This window comes from Pipistrellus hanaki (assembly GCF_964339955.1).
Source record: "Pipistrellus hanaki genome assembly, chromosome: 21".
Classification (NCBI taxonomy): domain Eukaryota; kingdom Metazoa; phylum Chordata; class Mammalia; order Chiroptera; family Vespertilionidae; genus Pipistrellus; species Pipistrellus hanaki.
In genome coordinates this window covers 5,359,627-5,379,565 of record NC_140523.1, presented here as the reverse complement: position 1 = coordinate 5,379,565, position 19,939 = coordinate 5,359,627, and the positions used below count along the sequence as shown (strand labels likewise).

The 19,939-nt window shown below is 53.3% G+C and overlaps 1 protein-coding gene across 1 annotated transcript in view; it reads left to right on the top strand.

Annotated features, from left to right (window-relative positions):
• Window positions 1–18,135, top strand: part of IDH2 (isocitrate dehydrogenase (NADP(+)) 2) — an 18,521-nt gene extending 386 nt beyond the window's left edge. The window contains exons 2-11 of the mRNA XM_084869218.1: window positions 8,603–8,694; window positions 10,042–10,207; window positions 10,838–10,998; window positions 11,086–11,229; window positions 12,234–12,370; window positions 12,542–12,693; window positions 15,049–15,161; window positions 15,870–15,967; window positions 16,269–16,361; window positions 17,759–18,135. Of these exons, the coding sequence (XP_084725344.1) occupies window positions 8,603–8,694; window positions 10,042–10,207; window positions 10,838–10,998; window positions 11,086–11,229; window positions 12,234–12,370; window positions 12,542–12,693; window positions 15,049–15,161; window positions 15,870–15,967; window positions 16,269–16,361; window positions 17,759–17,846 (1,244 nt within the window). The 3' untranslated portion in view covers window positions 17,847–18,135. The remainder of the gene's footprint in view (window positions 1–8,602; window positions 8,695–10,041; window positions 10,208–10,837; window positions 10,999–11,085; window positions 11,230–12,233; window positions 12,371–12,541; window positions 12,694–15,048; window positions 15,162–15,869; window positions 15,968–16,268; window positions 16,362–17,758) is intronic.
• The last annotated feature ends 1,804 nt before the right edge of the window (window positions 18,136–19,939 follow it).

Below are 19,939 nucleotides of genomic sequence, written 5' to 3'. Positions count from 1 at the left end.
CGGGAGGGGGGTGGGGGCGGCCTCGCTTCCGGGCGCCCCCTGCCCCGAGTTCCCAGGCCGCACCAGGCGCAGCGGTGGCGACTTGAAGGACGGTGGCAACTGGTGGCCCGGGCGATGCCAGCCCTGCGGCCCTGCGCGCGGGGGTTTAGGGGGGGTGGGGGGAGAGCTCGGGGCTGCCTCGTGCACCCGATATAACTATATATGGAGGTGCTGGGGGGGTGGATCCGGGACCAGGAGGGGATCCCCCCGCGCTGGCTGGAGACGAACAACCGAATGGGGGGGCTGGTGCACCCCGCGAGCTGCTTCTGCTCAGACAAAGGCGGGAGAGGGAGGAGGCATGCACTTCCCGTTCCTTTCCAGCCAAGCGGCGCTGTCACCCCTCCTGGCTGCCAGGTCCTCGTCAGCTATTTTTGGAGCCATTTTTATGCGACAGCTGGAGAAGCGTGCTTTTTTTTTTTTTTTCATTTCCCCCTTTGTTTGGACTCCCCCTCCTTTCTCCTTGTCGCTGCACTTGAGGCCCTGTCCTTGCTGCCTTTTCTCGCGGACTGGCCCTGCCTGGCTCATGCATGCCGTGCGGAGACTTTGTTCACAGCTAATGTGGTACCCTTAGCTCCCGGATGGGAAGCTGGACGTAGCCCAAACCTCCATGATCCACGTAGGCTGCCCCTGCTGGTATGTGGGCACTGCCTGCCTGCAACCCTGGCTCTCTCTCCATCGCCCGCTACACAAAGGGCAGGGAACAATGTAGGGTCCGGTGGCCCTGTCTGATGCCTGTGGTCACGGAATCCCCTCTCCTCCCCTGGGCCGGGGGCCCCTTGGGGTGAGCCAGGAGAGTGAGGAAGAGGGGGTGGGGCCCAGGCAGCCTGGCTGCACTGCCAGGGTAGGTAATCTTTAACCCGGTGTGGGAGCAGCTGGCTAGGGTTGGGGCCCCAGCACACACACACCCCCCACCCCCCACCCCCATTTGCCAAGGAGAAAAGGTGCATTTCTGCTTTTGAACGTCTAGGATTTGTTTATAAAGGGCCGGCCCCCCAATCCCATGGTACCCCCAAACCAAATTTCCCATAGGCACTACCTTCAGCAAAAGATGGTGCAAGTTATATACCGACTCTAATTCTCCTTTTTATTTTGCATTGATGACATTTTTTTTTTTTTTTTTTTTTTTTTTACTTTTTAAAAAGAAAGAAAGGAAATGGAAAAGCCTGGCCAGTGTGGCTCAGTTGGTTGGGCATCATCTGGTCACCGAAAGGTTTGGGTTCGATTCCCCATCAGGCAGGGGTTTCAGGCTCCATTGCCAGTAGGGGGCGTGCCAGTTGATGTTTCACTCTCACATCGATGTTTCTCTCTTCCTCTCTTTCTAAAAAATCAATACATGCCCTAACCGGTTTGGCTCATGGATAGAGTGTCAGCCTGTGGACTCGAGGGTCCCAGGTTCGATTCCGGGCAAGGCCATGTATCTTGGTTGCTGGCACATCCCCAGTGGGGGGGGGTGTGCAGGAGGCGGCTGATCAATGCTTCTCTCTCATGGATGTTTCTAACTCTCTATTTCTCTCCCTTCCTCTCTGTAAAAAAAAAAAAAAAATCAATAAAATATATTAAAAATCAATTTAAAAAAATCAATACAATACATATTTTTTTTAAAGAACCCCACCCCCTCCACACGCAAACAAGCAAACAAAGCGCCTCAGTGGCCTGAATTCTGGTAACACATCAAAAGAACAGGTCCTTCCAGAAGTGGGTTCTTCATGGAAGAATGCCTGGTATTTGAGTTGGACGTGAGGGTATACGATTCTGACCTCCGCTAGCTCGGTACCTGGCAACGCTGGCAGAGACAGCATAGTTGGCATTCCCTCGATGACACAGAAAGAGTATTTTTGGGCTAAAACACCCTGAGTCTTAGCTGCCTGATGCAGGAAAGGGGGTGGGGCTTAGGCAGCCTGGCGCTACAGCTGGCAGATGCCTGCACGTGTCTCTTTCTAGTTTGGCAACTCACAGGCCTTCAGCTCCTGTGGCTCATATTAAAAAAAATAAGTTAGGCCAAAACCGGTTTGGCTCAGTGGTAGAGCGTCGGTCTGCGGACTGAAAGGTCCCAGGTTCGATTCCGGTCAGGGGCATGTACGTTGGTTGCGGGCACATCCCCAGTGGGGGGCGTGCAGGAGGCAGCTGGTCGATGTTTCTCTCTCATCAACATTTCTAGCTCTCTCTCTCTCTCCCTTCCTCTCTGTAAAGAATCAATAAAAATATTTTTAAAAAAATAAATAAATTAGGTTATAAGATCTTTTTTTCTTTTAAAATATATTTTATTAATGTTTTTACAGAGAGGAAAGGAGAGGGACAGAGATTTAGAAACATCCATGAGAGAGAAACATCAATCAGCTGCCTCCTGCACCCCCCCCCTCCCCCCCACTGGGGATGTGCCCACAACCAAGGCACATGCCCTTGACCGGAATCGAACCCGGGACCCTTCCGTCCTCAGGTTGATGCTCTGTCCACTGAACCAGACCAGTTAGGGCCATGGAGCTTCACTTCTAACGGAGACAGGTAGTAAACAAGATAGACACCGACTACCGTGACATGCTAACAGGAGAACAAGCACGCAAGGAAGGTGTGTGTGTGTGTGTGAGAAAGTTTGGGTAGAAGGAAGGGCGCGTTTCGTTATCTGAGGAAGAGTGAACTGCAGGGGTCGAGGTCTCCGTGGATGGAGTTCTAGACCCACAGTCGGCAGACCGCGCCTCGCGAGCCACCTGCGGCTCTTTGGCCCCTTGAGGGCGGCTCTTCCACAAAACACCACGGCCTGGGCGAGTCTATGTTGAAGAAGTGGCGCCAGAAGAAGTTTAAGTTTAAAAAAATGTGGCTCTCCGAAGAAAGGTCCATCATTGTGCTGTGGATCTTTGGCTCTGTGGACTAGAGAGTTTGCCGACCCCTGTTCTATACCATTGCCTGTGGAAGAAGCAGCGAGGAAAAGTGTCTGTGCACGAGGGTGGCTCAGAGTCCATGATGGTGAGCGACAGAAGGGCCAGGTGAGGGGGCTAGGAGGGGCTTGCTGGCCATTTTGGAGGACCTCGGCCTTTACTCTGAGTGAAAGGAGAGGCTTTGCAGGGTTTTGAGAGGAATGTCATGACCTGCTTTGCTTTAAAAAAAAAAATCAAATCAAATTGATTTCAGAAAGGAAGGGAGAGGGTGAGAGACAGAAACATCAATGATGCGAGAGAATCATTGGTGGGCTCCCTCCTAGATACCCCCTCCTGGGGATCGAGCCCACAACCCGGGCATGTGCCCTTGACTGGAATCGAACCTGGGGACGCTCCAGTCTGCAGGCCCATGCTCTAGCCACTGAGCAACACCAGCCAGGGGTCCTGCTTTGCATTTTAGCACTCAGGGAGCTGGCAGGAGGTATAACCTGGCAAGAGATCAGGATGGTGGCTGGGAGCTGAGCGGTGGCTCTGGGGGAGGTGAGATGTAGTTGGATTCTGGATGTATTTTGAAGGAAGAGCCCGTAGGGCCTTTTGATGGTTGGACTGCGGGTGTGAGAGAAAGGGAGGAAAATACTAGAATGTCTTCCAAAACTGCTCCGGGAACTGGGGCTCCTTGTTCTGCTGGCCAGGCTGGCCGAGCACGGGTAGTAGAGGCAGTTGTCTTGGGGGTGGCTGTCATTCCGGGTACCGTGAGCCCTGAGCTTGCAGCAGCAGGCAGATCTTGAAAACTGGGGGTGGATTTGGAATCCTTAACTTGGGCCCGACGGCTGTGGGTCAGCAGTTGAGCGTCAACCCATGAACCTAGAGGTCGCAGGTTCAGTTCTTGGTCAGGGCACATGCCTGCGTTACAACTCGATCCCCAGTAGGGGGCGTGCGGGAGGCAGCCGATCCATGATTCTCATCGTTGATGTTTCTCTCTCCCTCTCTCTTCCTCTCTGACATCAATAAAAATAGACTAAAAATAAATCCTTGCTTGGTGTTCTATATACACTGAGTGGCCAGATAATTATGATCTCTGAACGCATAATAATCTGGCCACTCCGTTTATATATATGTGTATATATGTATACATATATGTATATGTATATGTGTGTATATATATGTATATATGTATATATATGTATATATATTTATTTATATTTATATTTGAGGCCTGGTGCATGAATTTGTGCATGGGTGGGGTCCAGCCAGCCTGGCCAGGGGGAGGGGACATGGGTGGTTAGCCGACCTGCCTGCTGGTCGAACTCCTGGTCCAGGGGACAATTTGCATATTAGCCTTTTATCCTATAGGATATTCACTGAGTGGCCAGATTATTACAAGTTCAGAGATCATCATCATCTGGCCACTCAGTGTATATATGGATTGTACAAATGCATAACAAAAATTTCCATGTTACCCATTTTCAAGTCTGCAGTTCAATCGTGTTCAGTCGTGTTCGTTATTGTACAATCAATATCCAAAGCTTTTTCATCTTGTAAAACTAAACCTTTATACCCGTTAAGTGATAATTCCCCATTCCTCTCACCCCAGCCCCCGGCAAACCAGCATTCTACTCTCTGTTTCTATGGCTGATTTCTTTAGGCGCCTCCTGTGAGGTGAATCTGGCTTTCTGTGCCTAGCTTGTTTCACTCAGCGTCATGCCCTTAAGGTTCACCTGTGTGTTGTGGTGCGTGTGGCAGGATGGTCTTCCTTTTCAAGGCTGAATAGTATTCTATTGCACGAACGTTCCACCTTAAAAATATCATGTTGAGCCGGGACCGGTTTGGCTCAATGGATAGAGCATCGGCTTGGGGACTGAAGGGTCCCGGGTTCCATACCGGTCAAGGGCATGTACCTTGGTTGCGGGCACATCCCCAGTAGGGGGTGTGCAGAGGTGGCTGATTGATGACTCTCTCTCATCGATGTTTCTAACTCTCTCTCTCTCCCTTCCTCTCTGTACAAAATCAATAAAATATATATTTTTAAAAAATATCACGTTGAGCCAAAGCTGGTTTGACTCAGTGGATAGAGCATCGGCCTGCAGACTGAAGGGTCCCAGGTTCCATTCCGGTCAAGGGCATGTACCTTGGTTGCGGGCACATATCCAATAGGGGGTATGCAGGGGGCAGCTGATTGATGTTTTTCTCTCATCGATGTTTCTAGCTCTCTATCCCTCTCCTCTCTGTAAAAAAATCCATAAAAATATATTATTAAAAAATATATCGTGTTGAAGCTTATTGACCTTCTGAGTAAGGTACAGGCATTGTAAAAAGCTTAGTTATTAAATCCTTATATATTTAATACTGAGTAAGGTACAGGCATTGTAAAAAGCTCAGTTATTAAATCCTTACATATTTAATACTACTTCTAATTTATCACAGGTGTTGCTTCTCAAAAATGTTAAACACAGCCGAAACCGGTTTGGCTCAGTGGTAGAGCGTCGGTCAGCGGACTGAAAGGTCCCAGGTTCGATTCCGGTCAGGGGCATGTACGTTGGTTGCAGGCACATCCCCGGTAGGGGGTGTGCAAGAGGCAGCTGGTCGGTGTTTCTCTCTCATCGACATTTCCAGCTCTCTATCTCTCTCCCTTCCTCTCTGCAAAAAAAAAAAATCAATAAAATATATGTTTTTTTAAAAATGTTAAACACAGCTGGATTGAAAGAATGTTTGGGAAATGTGGTAACTTTTTTTTTTTTTTTTTTTTTAAGAGAGAAAGGAACATCGATTTGTTGTTCCACTTATTGACGCATTCCTTGGTAGATTCTTGTATGTGCCCTGATTGGGGGGTTGAATCCGAAATCTGGTTGACTCTTTAACTGACTACCTGGTTGACACTTCAACTAACTGGAGTATCTGGTTGACACTTGAACTAACTGAGCTACCTGGCCAGGGCTGCAATGTTGCCATATAAGTCATACCACATGGTAAGAGATACAAAGTGAACGTGCCTTTGTGCAATTTGTAACAAAAGAACAAATAGCCAAAGCGGTTGGGGTGGGTCCCGGGTCACTAACCCTTTTTAGTGTGAAAGCAGGTGCATCCATGGTTAAGGGGGGTGAGGAGCCCTGTCTGAAAAACTTGGAAAAATGAACATTGTTCAACCTCGAGGAGGAAAGCTTTTCTCAACTCTCCTGGATTAGCTTCCGAGCCCTGTTCTCCTTTATTTATTTATTTTTTTAATGTTTTTATTGACTTTAGAGAGGAAGGGAGAGGGAGAGAGAGAGAAACATCGATGAGTAAGAATCACTAGTAATCGGCTGCCTCCTGCACGCCCCCTACTGGGGATCGAGCCCGAAACCTGGGCCTGTGCCCTGACCAGGAATCCAATGAATTGTGACCTCCTGGTTCATAGGTCGACAGTCAACCACTGAGCCACACCAGCCGGGCCTGTTCTCCTCCTGAAGGTCCATGCCACCTTTGGTTTGTTCGTTCATCTGTCGCTCCCCACTCTTGACTGTTGTGCGTAATGCTGCTATGAGTATGGGTGTGCAAGACCCTGCTTTCGATTCTTCCTGCTATATATCCAGAAATAGGACTGGTGGGCCACATGGTGATTCTAGTTTGTTTTTTGTTTGTTTTTTTGTGTTTGTTTTTTTTTAATATATTTCTTTATTGATTTCAGAGAGGAAGGGAGAGGGAGAGAGAGCTAGAAACATCATGATGACAGGGAATCATTGATCGGCTGCCTCTTGCACGTCCCCACACTGGGGATCGAGCCTGCAACCCGGGCATGTGCCCTTGACCGGAATCAAACCCGGGGACCCTTCAGTACGCAGGCCGACGCTCTATCCACTGAGCCACACCAGCTGAGAACTGGGCCATTTTTTTGCATTTTCCTTGCAATGCCCTTCCCAGACTTGTTTTTTTTTTTCTCGAGTCAGAGTTTCCTTGAAGAGCTTCCCTGGCTCCAGTTTCCCCGCTCCTCCCTCTCCCTCGTCCCGTCTGGCGATGCTTCTCTGACGGGACTGAGAGCCGCCTGGCCCGTCCTGACTTCCCTTCCCAGGTGCCCTCCCTCCTGCAAGGTGTGAATCCCCCTGTTTCCAAACCGGAAGCCGGGAGCCTCAGCCCACCCCCCCCCACTTTTTCAAGTTGCAGGTGATGATACCCCCCGGGGAGGAGGGAGTGGGATCATGTCAGCGGTCGGGGCGGGGACACTGTCTGGCCTGGAGGAGGTGTTAATACAATCCCTCCTCGTTGCAAGCTGCTCAGGTTCTCATGTTGCAAGCAACAGGCGGAGTGAGTGACAGGCCGAGTGTGAGAGCGTGTTATTAGAAGGACGCAGGGAAGGAAGCCCTAGCCGGTGTGGCCCAGTGGGTAGAGCGTCGGAACTGCGGACTGAAGGGTCCCGGGTTCGATTCCTGTCAAGGGCACGTACCTCAGTGGTAAGCTGCGCCCTGTCTCCCAGGCGCATGCAGGAGGCAACCCATCCATTTGTCTCACATTGATATTTCTCTCTGTCTTTCCCTCTCTCTTCCACTTTCTCTAAGAATCGATGGGAAAAAATCAATTCGGGTGAGAATTAAAAAAAAAAAAAAGACGAAACCGGTTTGGCTCAGTGGATAGAGCGTCGGCCTGCGGACAGAAGGGTCCCGGGTTTGATTCCGGTCGAGGGCATGTACCTTGGTTGCGGGCACATCCCCAGGTGGGGGCGTGCAGGAGGCAGCTGATGGATGTTTCTCTCTCATCGATGTTTCTAGCTCTCTATCCCTCTCCCTTCCTCTCTGTAGAAAATCAATAAAATATATATATTTTTAATAAAGAGTTAGGGCCAAAACCAGTTTGGTTCAGTGGATAGAGCGTCGACCTGCGGACTGAAGGGTCCCGGGTTCGATTCCGGTCAAGGTTGTGGGCACATCCCCAGGTGGGGGGTATGCAGGAGGCAGCTGATCGATGTTTCTCTCATCGATGTTTCTAACTCTGTATCCCAGCGTTTTTCAACTGCTGTTCTGCAGCACACTAGTGTGCCGCGAGATGTTGCCTGGTGTGCCGTAGGTGCAGACAAGACAAGAATTTTATAATTTTTCACTATTTTGTTTACTTAATATTTCATAATAAAGTAATTATAAAATACTTTCTTTGTGTTTATTTGATTCCTATTCAAGAGAATTACTTTATATATAGTCAATATAGGCACAGAGTTAAATTTTTTAACATTTTCTAATGGTGGTGTGCCTCGTGATTTTTTTCATGAGACAAAGTGTGCCTTTGCCCAAAAAAGGTTGAAAAACACTGCTCTATCCCTCTCCCTTCCTCTCTGCAAAAAAATCAATAAATATATATATATATTTAAAAAGGACACAGGGTAGCTTGTAGAACTGCGTGGATTGCACTAGAGGGGATCCTGGTCGCCCTGGGCCACCAGGTGGCAGCAGCCCCGGGACAGCCTCTCCCGACCGGCTGCTGGACAGGGCGGCCCTGTCTGGCTCGGCGTCTCTGCCTTCAGATCCCCGGGGAGGAGACCTCACTGGCCAGGCTGGCCCGGCTGGCCGTGCTCAGTGGCGGGTTCAGGTCCCCGAGCTGCCCGAGGGCTGTTCCTGGGTGTGATCGCCGGGCAGCTGGGCCTGGCTGACCGCTGCTCTCCCCTTGGGGGCGGGGGCTCCCTCCCCTCCCCCGCAGGGGCCTCATGCCGTGTCTGTGCCCCGCACTAGATGCCGACAAGAGGATCAAGGTGGCCAAGCCGGTGGTGGAGATGGACGGCGACGAGATGACCCGCATCATCTGGCAGTTCATCAAGGACAAGGTGGCCGAAACTGGTTTGGCTCAATGGATAGATGAGCGTCGGCTTGGGGACTGAAAGTTCCTGGGTTCGATTCCGGTCAAGGGCATGTACCTTGGTTGCGGGCATATCCCCAGTAGGGGGTGTGCAAGAGGCAGCTGATCGCTGACTCTCATCGATGTTTCTGACTATCTCTCTCCCTCTCTGTACAAAATCAATAAAATATATATATTTTTAAAAAGGACAAGGTGGCTCTCCCCGGGGCCGGCCGGGCTCAGCGCTCCTCCCCATCACAGGCCCCCCCACCTCGCTCCAGGCCCCCCCATCTCGCTCCAGGCCCCCCCATCACCAGGTGCCCCTGTCCCGCGGTAGGTGGCCATAGTCCTGTGTCCCTCCTCCCGCCCATCCTTCCGCTGTGAACAGACCCCTCATGTGTCTGGCAGCGGCCTGGGCCTCCCGTCGTGTCTCAGTCTGTGTGCAGATCTGGGGCTGCCCTTATATCCTGTCCACCTCACCCCCCCTGTCCCGATGAGCTGCCTCCAGGATTGAAGGAGTGCAGGGCTGGTGTGGGTGCCGCTGTGCCTAGAGTCACCTTTTATTTTTTTATTTTTATTATTATTATTTAAAATATATATTTCTTTATCGATGTCAGAGAGGAAGAAAGAGATAGAAACATCAATGATGAGAGAGGCCAAAACCGGTTTGGCTCAGTGGATAGAGCGTCGGCCTGCGGACTGAAAGGTCCCAGGTTCGATTCCGGTCAAGGGCATGTACCTTGGTTGTGGACACATCCCCAGTGGGGGGGTGTGCAGGAGGCAGCTGATCGATGTTTCTCTCTCATCGATGTTTCTAGCTCTCTATCCCTCTCCCTTCCTCTCTCTAAAAAAAAAAAAAATCAATAAAATATTAAATAAAATAAAAAAAGAAACATCCATGATGAGAGAGAATCATTGATCGGCTGCCCCCTGCACACCCCCTACTGGGGATGGAGCCCGCAACCTGGGCATGTGCCCTTGAACTGTAATCGAACTGTGACCTCCAGGTTCATAGGTCAGTGCTCAACTACTGAGCCACACCGGCCGGGTCCCACCCCTGGTTTAGAGAATAGCGATGCCCTTGGAGTTTGGGGTTCGGCTGAGTTAGTGCATGGGCCACAGCAGGGGCCTATGGTCCATGCTAGGGGGTGAGCCCCCGGAGGCCCCGTCTCCAGCCCGCTTTGCCCAGGCCCCACTCAGGGATGGCTGACTCTCCCTCCCTCTGCTGGCCCGCCCTCGTCCCTGCCCTGACTGAGTGTCCCCCGCCACCACCGCCTGCACATGCCCCCGAGCCATCGTCTCTGGGTTGACGCTTTGTCCTGGCCTCTGTCTCTAGCTCATCCTGCCCCACGTGGACGTCCAGCTCAAGTATTTCGACCTGGGGCTCCCCAACCGTGACAAGACCGACGACCAGGTCACCATCGACTCGGCGTTGGCCACCCAGAAGTACAGCGTGGCTGTCAAGTGCGCCACCATCACTCCCGATGAGGCCCGGGTGGAAGGTATGGGGGCACGTGACCACCTCTGAGCCAATCACAGAGGCCCCAAGAGAGAGGAGGCGCTCTGATTGGATTAGCCAGATACACCCAGTCTCCCTGGGGCTGCCTGGGGGCAGGGTCCCTGTAGATGGGGCCGGGGAGGGGCAGGGAAGGGGCTGGCTTCGGTTTTCATTAACAGTAGCAAAAATTACAGCCGAAACCAGTTTGGCTCAGTGGTAGAGCATCGGTCTGCGGACTGAAAGGTCCCGGGTTCGATTCCGGTCAAGGGCATGAACCTTGGTTGCGGGCACATCCCCGGTGGGGGGTGTGCAAGAGGCAGCTGGTCGATGTTTCTCTCTCATCAACGTTTCTAGCTCTCTATCCCTCTCTCCTCCTCTCTGTAAAAAAATCAATAAAATATATTAAAAAAAAAAAAAAACAGTAGCAAAATTACATTTATGAAGTAGCAACGAAAATAATTTTATGGTTTGGGGGGGGGGGTCAAGGGTCGCGGCATCAGAAAGGCTGAGAAGCATGACTCTCCCCCGGAATCATCTGTAGGCCCCTCCCCTGGCTGCACTCTTGCTCGGGTTCCAGATTCCGGCCGGAAAGTGGGAGGGCTGTGGTGGGGCCACTTCCTCTCTGCTCCCCCAGAGTTCAAGCTGAAGAAGATGTGGAAGAGCCCCAACGGAACCATCCGGAACATCCTCGGGGGCACCGTCTTCCGGGAGCCCATCATCTGCAAGAACATCCCTCGCCTCGTCCCCGGCTGGACCATGCCCATCACCATCGGCAGGCACGCCCATGGCGACCAGGTGGGCCGACGCGGGAGTTGGGGCTCTGCTGGCCTGGACACCCCCCAATCTGGAGCCACAGCCTGAGCCACCCTCTCGCCTCTGCAGTACAAGGCCACGGACTTCGTGGTTGACCGGGCCGGCACCTTCAAGATGGTGTTCACGCCGAAGGATGGCAGCGGCGCCAAGGAGTGGGAGGTGTTCAACTTCCCCGCCGGCGGCGTGGGCATGGGCATGTACAACACCGACGAGGTGAGGTGGGCACAGAGCCTGAGCTTCTCTCTCCCCCAGCCTGGCTTCTCTGCTCCGGGCTCATCTCTGGAACCAGCGCCATTGGTTCCCGCCAAAGTCCTAGCCCGAGTCACATGACCACCACCTCTGAGCCAATCACTGAGGCCCCCCCCCCCCCCCCCCCCGGAGAGAGGAGGAGCTCTGATTGGATAAGCCAGACACACCCAGAGTCTCCTCAGGGGCTCATCTCTGCCAGCTCCACTGGTTCCCGCCAAAGTTCTAGCCCGAATCACGTGACTACCTCTGAGCCAATCACAGAGGCCCCAAAGAGAGAGGAGGCGCTCTGATTGGATAAGCCAGACACACCCAGAGTCTCCCCTAGCCTGGCTTCTCCGCTCCAGGCTTATCTCTGCCAGTTCCACTGGTTCCCGCCAAAAGTGCTAGCCCGAATCACGTGACCACCCCTTAGCCAATCACAGAGGCCCCCAAGAGAGGGAGGCGCTCTGATTGGATAAACCAGACATACCCAGAGTCGAGAGACAGGTCCCATCCCAGCCATAGGGTCTACGAATGGCAGAGCGGGAGGTTAGCTTTTCCAACACAAAGCTGGGGGGTCTGAGTCCTCCCAGAAGGGGGAGGAAGCAGAAACAACAGATCAGCCCAGCTGGTGTGGCTCAGTGGTTGAGCCTCAACCCATGAACCAGGAGGTCACGGTTCAGTTCCCGGACAGGGCACATGCCCGGGTTGTGGGTTCGATCCCCAGGAGGGGGTGTGCAAGAGGCATCAGATCATTAATTCTCTCTCATCATTGATGTTTCCACCTCTCCCTCCCTCTTCCTTTCTGAAATCAATAAAAAATATATATATATATATAAAAAAAAAAGCAACAACAAATGCTCGCTGAACGTGGCTGCATGAACCCAGATTCCAAGAGAGGGTTGCGTGGAGGGAAGGGGTGCCATCCCGGGTGGGGCCTGGCCCTGGGGGGTAGGGACCGTGCCTGACACCCGTCTTCCTCCCTGCAGTCCATCTCGGGGTTCGCGCACAGCTGCTTCCAGTACGCCATCCAGAAGAAGTGGCCGCTGTACATGAGCACGAAGAACACCATCCTGAAGGCCTACGACGGGCGCTTCAAGGACATCTTCCAGGAAATCTATGAGAAGTAACAGCCGCTCCCTTTCTACAATGCCCCGGCCCTCGCTCCTCCTGGTCCCCCGGCCCGCCCCGGCCCTCATCCTACCCATAATGCATTTGGCTCAGGAAGGGATCCCCAATCTGTCAGCCTCCCTTCCCCCCGCCTTCCTCCCCCCGCAACAGGCCCCTCTGCTTCCAGGCACTATAAGACCGAGTTCGAGAAGAATAAGATCTGGTACGAGCACCGGCTCATTGATGACATGGTGGCTCAGGTGCTCAAGTCTTCAGGCGGCTTTGTGTGGGCCTGCAAGAACTATGATGGAGACGTGCAGTCGGACATCCTGGCCCAGGGTACGCCGGGAGCACCCCTGCTCCCCGTGGGGATGGGTCCTTCGGCCTCGCTGGCCGAGGTCACGTTTAGATCCTTTGGGTAGACAGAAGAGGTCCCCGAGTGTAGCAGCAGCGCCCGGGGTTGCCGGCTGGTTGCAATGTCCCCTGTGGACAGCAGGGGGCAGGAGCTCCCTGGGAGCTGAGTGAGGATCGCAAATTTGGTTACTAAGGCTGTCGTTGAAGAGAAAGGTGGACATGGGACTTAAAGTTTTCTCAGGGGCTAGGCGTGTTGACCCCGAGGTCCCTGTCCAGGGAGGGGCCGAGGAACTAGGTGGAACCAAATGGGATTGAGCAAACTGGGTGCTCTGTATTATTATTATTATTTTAAGTATTTTTTAAAAAATATATATTTTATTGATTTTTCACAGAGAGGAAGAGAGAGGGATAGAGAGTTAGAAACATGGATGAGAAACATCAATCAGCTGCCTCTTGCACACCTCCCCACTCGGGATGTGCCCGCAACCAAGGTACATGCCCCTTGTCCGGAATCGAACCCGGGACCCTTCAGTCCTCAGGCCAACGCTCTATCCATTGAGCCACCCGCTAGGGGCGGGTGCTCTTTAAATTGCAGAGAATTTGTTTTGTGCAGTAAACCTTTTATTTGTTTATGTAATCCTCACCAGAGGACATTTTTACATTGATTTTTAGAGAGAGGGAAAGACACAGAGAAATATGGATGTGAGAGAAACACATCGATTGGTTGCCTCCTGCATGCACCCCGACCAGGGCCTGGGCCAGAGAGGAGCCTGCGACCATGGTTATGTGCCCTTGACCGGAATTGAACCCGGGACCCTTCAGTGTGCAGACCGACGCTCTATCCACTGAGCCACACCGGCTAGGGCGTGCACCATAAACCTTTCAGACATAGGAGAATACCACGGAAGATGGGAAAACCCTCAGCCCTACATTCCAGCAGAGAGGAACCATAAGAAACCCCCCAATGGGTTTACAAAGCTTTGGGTCCTTCTGCCTTTCCCTCCTCGCAGCCTGGCCTCCGGCTTTAGTTTGCAAAGCTCAGTGGTGATCCCCTCCGTAGAACGATTCCCCTCAGGGCTGGGAGGATGAAAAGCCACCGCAGGCGAGAGAAAGGCGTGGCAGGGACCCCTAGATAGATAAGGAATTGGTGCGTGGGAAGGTCCAGGTAACCATGGAGAGGGGACCCCCTCCCCCTGGGCCAGCAGCAAAACTCCCCGGACAGAGCATTTCCCCAGAGGATTTTCCTTCCTTGGGTCTGGACAGCTCTTTGGTGCCGCGGGGACCGTGGCAGCAGAAAAGCTTCCCACGTGCATCTGGGAAGCTTCGGGAACACATCACAGAGCTTGCTTGCCAGGAGCTGGCAAGAGCAGCCGAGAAAGCGGGCGCTGGGAAGTGCTGTCTGCAGGCTTCCTTCCGCTCCAGTGGGCCTGGTGCGGAGCTCTGTGGGCTCTTGGGCCCCGGGGGCCACGGGCGGTGGGACACCTGGAGGCGGGGCCCCAGACACAGGTGTTCCGCTTCCAATCCCCTCTTTTGCAAATCAAATCCCGCCTTTTGCAAAGCAAACTAAATATTTGCAGGAGGGGGAGTTTGAGATGGAAAACCTGTTTATGCTAAAGGGCCAGCTCCAAGCCTCCTGAGAGGGCCCCTCTGCCCTGGGCTGGGCCCTGGAGTCCCATGACCTGGGGGGGGTGGGAAACCGGAAACAGTGCCTTGCCCTCTCTGGGTGGGCGGGGTCTTAAGTTGAGTGACAGCCAGAAGGCAGGTGGGCGGGGTCTTCAGTTGAGTGACAGCCAGGAGGCAGGTGGGCGGGGTCTTTAGTTGAGTGACAGTCAGAAGGCAGGTGGGCGGGTCTTAAGTTGAGTGACAGCCAGGAGGCAGGTGGGAGGGGTCTTTAGTTGAGTGACAGCTAGAAGGCAGGTGGGCAGGGTCTTAAAATTGAGTGACAGCTAGAAGGCGGGTGGGCGGGGTCTTTAGTTGAGTGACAGCCAGAAGGCAGGTGGGCGATGTCTTAAGTTGAGTGACAGCCAGAAGGCAGGTGGGCGGGGTCTTAAGTTGAGTGAGTGTCAGAAGGCAGGTGGGCGGGGTCTTAAGTTGAGTGACAGCCAGAAGGCAGGTGGGCGGGGTCTTAAGTTGAGAGTGACAGTCAGAAGGCAGGTGGGCGGGGTCTTCGGTTGAGTGACAGCCAGGAGGCAGGTGGGCGGGGTCTTAAGTTGAGTGACAGCCAGAAGGCAGGTGGGCGGGGTCTTAAAGTTGAGTGACAGCCAGAAGGCAGGTGGGCTGGATCCAGGTTACCCGAGGAGGGGCACCCACACTCAGACAGAGGCCCTTCCCACCCCTCAGGCTTCGGCTCGCTGGGCCTGATGACCTCCGTGCTGGTCTGCCCCGACGGGAAGACCATCGAGGCTGAGGCTGCTCACGGGACAGTCACGCGCCACTACCGGGAGCACCAGAAGGTGAGCGTGGGGAGCACGGCCATGTGGGTTGGGAGTGGGGGGGCCTGGCCCTGTGGGTCTAGGTGTGGGAAGCTGCCTCCAGGTCGCCCCCTTTGTTGGCCTTTTTTTTTTTTATTATTGATTATAGTATCACATAATTGTCCTCATCCCCCCCATTCCCATCCCAAACCCCTCCCCACATATGCCCCCACCCCCCTGTTGTCCATGGCCACTGGCCAGGCCCACAGGCATGCACACAAGTCCTTTGGTTGATCTCTCCTCCTTACCCCCCACCCTCCCCTGCCTTCCCTCTGAGGTTTGAGAGTCTGCTCGCTGCTTCTCTGTCTCTGGGTCAGTTTTTTGTTCGTCAGTGTATGTTGTTCATTAATTCCTCTAGATGTGTGAGATCATGTGATCTAAGAAAGACCCTTGTAAGAACGGAAACTGAGACAGGCCATATTATGGTTATGCTGAGAGGCCGGTGAATCAGTCTGTAGTGACTTCCTTTCTGGGCCAACAGTTCTTCTGAGTCCCCATTTCCATGTCAAACAGTTCCTTATGTGTCCATGTCAGCCGTGCTATTTCAGATCTGGTTGGTGGACAAATGGTGGTGATGTAGGTCCGGCCGTCTCTGGTTTGGTCCTGGGCATCCCTCAGTGACACGCAGCTGCTGGTATGGCTTCCTTGGCCTTAGGGCTCTTAATTCCCTCCCGTGCCTCCTGCCCCCAGGGCCGGCCTACCAGCACCAACCCCATCGCCAGCATCTTTGCCTGGACTCGAGGCCTGGAGCACCGGGGCAAGCTGGACGGGAACCAGGACCTCATGAGGTGAGCCCAGAACACTGTGGTAGGCAAACGGCGGCTCGCGAGCCACAGGCGGCTCTCTGGCCCCTGGAGGGTGGCTCTTCCACAAAATACCATGGCCTGGGCGAGTCTATATGTTGAAGACGTGGCGTGAGAAGAAATTTGAGTGTAAAAAAATGTGGCTCTCCAAAGACATGTCAGTCGTTGTCCCGTGGATGTGTGGCTCTGTGGAAGAATGAGTTTGCCGACCACCGAGGCAGGGTCTGAGCTGGAGGCTGCCAGTCCAAGGTCTCACTCCGCCCCCCCGCCCCCCTCTCCCCTGCAGGTTTTCCCAGACCCTGGAGAAGGTGTGCGTGCAGACGGTGGAGAGCGGAGCCATGACCAAGGACCTGGCGGGCTGCATCCACGGTCTCAGCAAGTGCGTGGCCGGGGGGGGGGGCGGAGGGCAGGGCTGGCCTTCCGGGGCCTGGGGGTTGGCCAGTGGGCAGAAGCTGAGGGACCCTTCTTAGAGACCCCCTACCCCCGTCTTTTTTTAATTGTTATTGATTTCAGAGAGGAAGGGGGAGAGAGAAAGAGAGAAACATCCATGATGAGAGAGAATCACGGATGGGCTACCTCCTGCACGCCCCCTACTGGGGATGGAGTCCGCAACCGGGGCATGTGCCCTGGAACGGAATCAAACCCGGGACCCTTCAGTTTGCAGACTGGTGTTCTATCCATTGAGCCACACGGGCTAGGGTGCGGGTATGTGTGTGTGTGTGTGTGTGTGTGTGTGTGTCCCTGGTCTTCGATCAGCTTTGCCACCAGGAGCCTAGGGCAAGACAGGCCCACGCTCCCCATCCACCCGCTCTGGTACCCACCTCCCAGCGTCTCCCAAGAGACCTGGTACCAGCAGCCCGTTCACCTGCAGAAGAACAGGCAGACCTTCCCAGGCTAGCGCTGACTTTGCTGGGACCCTGGGCGGTGGGTGGGCAGCAGCGGGGGAACCTGTGACCTGCAGGTGGCCTGGCCATGTGTCCCCACGGGAGTGGGGGGGGCAGGGGGCCTGCCATCAAGATGCCCAAGCTGCTGAAGCTGGTGTGGGTCAGTGGATAGGGCGTCAGCCTGTGGACTGAAGGGTCCCGGGTTCGATTCCGGTCAAGGCCATGGACCTTGGTTGCGGGCACATCCCCAGTGGGTGGTGTGCTGGAGGCAGCTGATCGATGATGCTCTCTCATCGATGTTTCTAGCTCTCTGTCCCCCTCTCTTCCTCTTTGTAAAAAAAAAATCAATAAAGTACCGTATTTTCTGGCGTATAAGACGACCCCCTAATTTTACAGTTAAAACATAGGTTTAGGCCTATATTCGCTGTATAAGACTACCCCCCACTTCAAAGAAAAGACTTTGCCGTCAAGATCTGCAGGTAATTTTTTGTGCCATTTTGGTCTTTTGCCCTCCGATTTTCGGTTGACTTTTTTTCGTTTCAAAAGTCGTCTTATACGCCGGAAAATGCGGTATATTAAAAAGAAAAAAAAAGCTGGGACCGGTTTGGCTCAGTGGATAGAGAGCATCGGCCTGCGGACTGAAGGGTCGCGGGTTCGATTCCGGTCAAGGGCATGGACCTTGGTTGCGGGCACATCCCCAGTGGGGGGGTGTGCAGGAGGCAGCTGGTCAATGTTTCTCTCTCATCGACGTTTCTAACTCTCTGTCCCTCTCAATTCCTCTCTGTGTAAAATCAATAAAATATGTTTTAAAAAAATAAAGAAAAAAGAAAAAAGATGCCCAAACTTGGGCTCTGCCCCTTATGCGAGCGGCCTTCTCTCGTCCTCTCGGCAGCGTGAAGCTCAACGAACACTTCCTGAACACCTCGGACTTCCTGGACACCATCAAGAACAACCTGGACAAAGCCCTGGGCCAGAAGTAGGGGGGCGGCAAGCGCGCCCCGGCCAGGGTGGCCGCGGCGGCGGCAGGCCCCGGCCCCGGACTCACGGAGGGTGAGCCTCAGCCCCCTCGGGAGGCCTTTCGGGGAGGGGGGGGACACTTTTTATAAGCGACACGTCTGTCCCGGTCTCCGGCGTTTCCCCTGGCGGTGGGGCCGGGAGCGGGGGGCCGTGTGTCTTACCTCAGCCCGTCAGTATGTCCCGCATACTGTCATTGAGATGGCCTCGGAACACGTGGTGCCGTTCCTTAGCTACTAAAACCTCTTCACAAAGCCGTCTGCTGTGGTTTTTTAAAAAATATATATATATATTTTTGCCGAAACCCGTGTGGCTCAGTGGATAGAGCGTCGGTCTGCGGACTGAAAGGTCCCGGGTTCGATTCCGGGCAAGGGCATGTACCTTGGTTGCGGGCACATCCCCGGTAGGGGGTACAAAAGGCAGCTGATCGATGATTCTCTCATTGATGTTTCTAACTCTCTATCCCTCTCTCTTCCTCTCTGTAAAAAATCAATAAAATACGTTTAAAAAAAAAAAAATATATATATATATATATATATATATATATCGATTTTCTACAGAGAGGAAGAGAGATAGTTAGAAACATGGATGAGAGAGAATCATCGATCAGCTGCCTCCTGCACACCCCCTACTGGGAATGTGCCCACAACCCAGGTACATGCCTTTGACGGGAATGGAACCCGGGACCCTTCAGTCCACAGGCCGACGCTCTATCCACTGAGCCACACCGGTTTAGGCTGTCTGCTGTGTTTGTCCCTCGGGAGGAGGCAGCTGGGGCCCGGGGGGCCATCAGAAGGCAGGGCTCCCCAGGGCTCAGGCCACAGGAGGTCTGTCCTGGGCTCCATCCGGTCTGGGGGTCCCCGTGGGGAGAGGGGACTGAGCAGGATTCTAAAAGGGGCTACCTCAGTAGCCGCTGTGACTCTGTGGTCGCAGGCTTGTGGGGTCCCCTGGAATTCCCTAGCTTGGTTCTTCTATCGTTTGGGGGGGTCATCACTTCTCCATCGATTGAGGTTGTATTTTCCTTTTTCTGTCCAGTGTTCACCTTCTAAACATCTCCAGACCCCTTGCCCTGTTCTTTTTAAAAATATATATATATATAATATATATATATATAATATATACATAATTTTATTAAATCTTTATTGTTCAGATTAAAATATATATATATATATATTTTATTGATTTTTTTACAGAGAGGAAGAGAGAGGGATAGAGAGAAACATCCATGAGAGAGAATCATCAATCAGCTGCCTCTTGCACACCCCCCACTGGGGATGTGCCCGCAACCAAGGTCCATGCCCTTGACCGGAATGGAACCCGGGACCTTTCAGTCCGCAGGCCGATGCTCTATCCACTGAGCCACACTGGTTTCGGCCCCTTGCCCTGTTCTTGGTACTGAAAACAGGCACCCCTGCCTTGGCAGCCGACTCTGGTTCTCCACTCGCAGCTTCTGGGTGCTGGGTGCTGGGATATGAATAGGGCCCCGGACCTGAGTTCATCTCCTCAATTCTTTTTCTTTTTCTTTTTTTCTGTTTTGCATGTATGTTTTTATTGATTTCAGAAAGAGAGAGAGAGGGAGGGAGAGAGGCATGGGTGATCAGAGAGCATCATGGATCACCTGCCTCCTGCACGCCCCCTACTGGGGATCGAGCCCACCGTCCTGGGTGTGCCCTGACCGGGAATCCAGCTGTGACTTCCTGGTTGGTGGGTTGATTCTTAACCACGGCGCCACGCCGGCCGGGCCCCCTCCTCCCTTCGTTAACAAAACTAGGACAATAAAGCTAGCGCGTTTGTATAGGGCGAAACAGACCCCCTTCCCAGGGCTGTCCTCCTGGCACACTTTTGGTGTCAAAACTTCCGGGGGAGGGTGTACCATGTTCACTTGATAAACAAAGAGTTGGCAATCCTGAGTCCATTTCCCACGTGTTGGGGGGGACTCTCAGAGCAACTGCAACCCAACAGTTGGGGACCTTGGTAGCTTTGAGATGGGCTGTAGCCACACACACACACACACACACACACACACACACACACATACACACACACAAACAAAACCCAA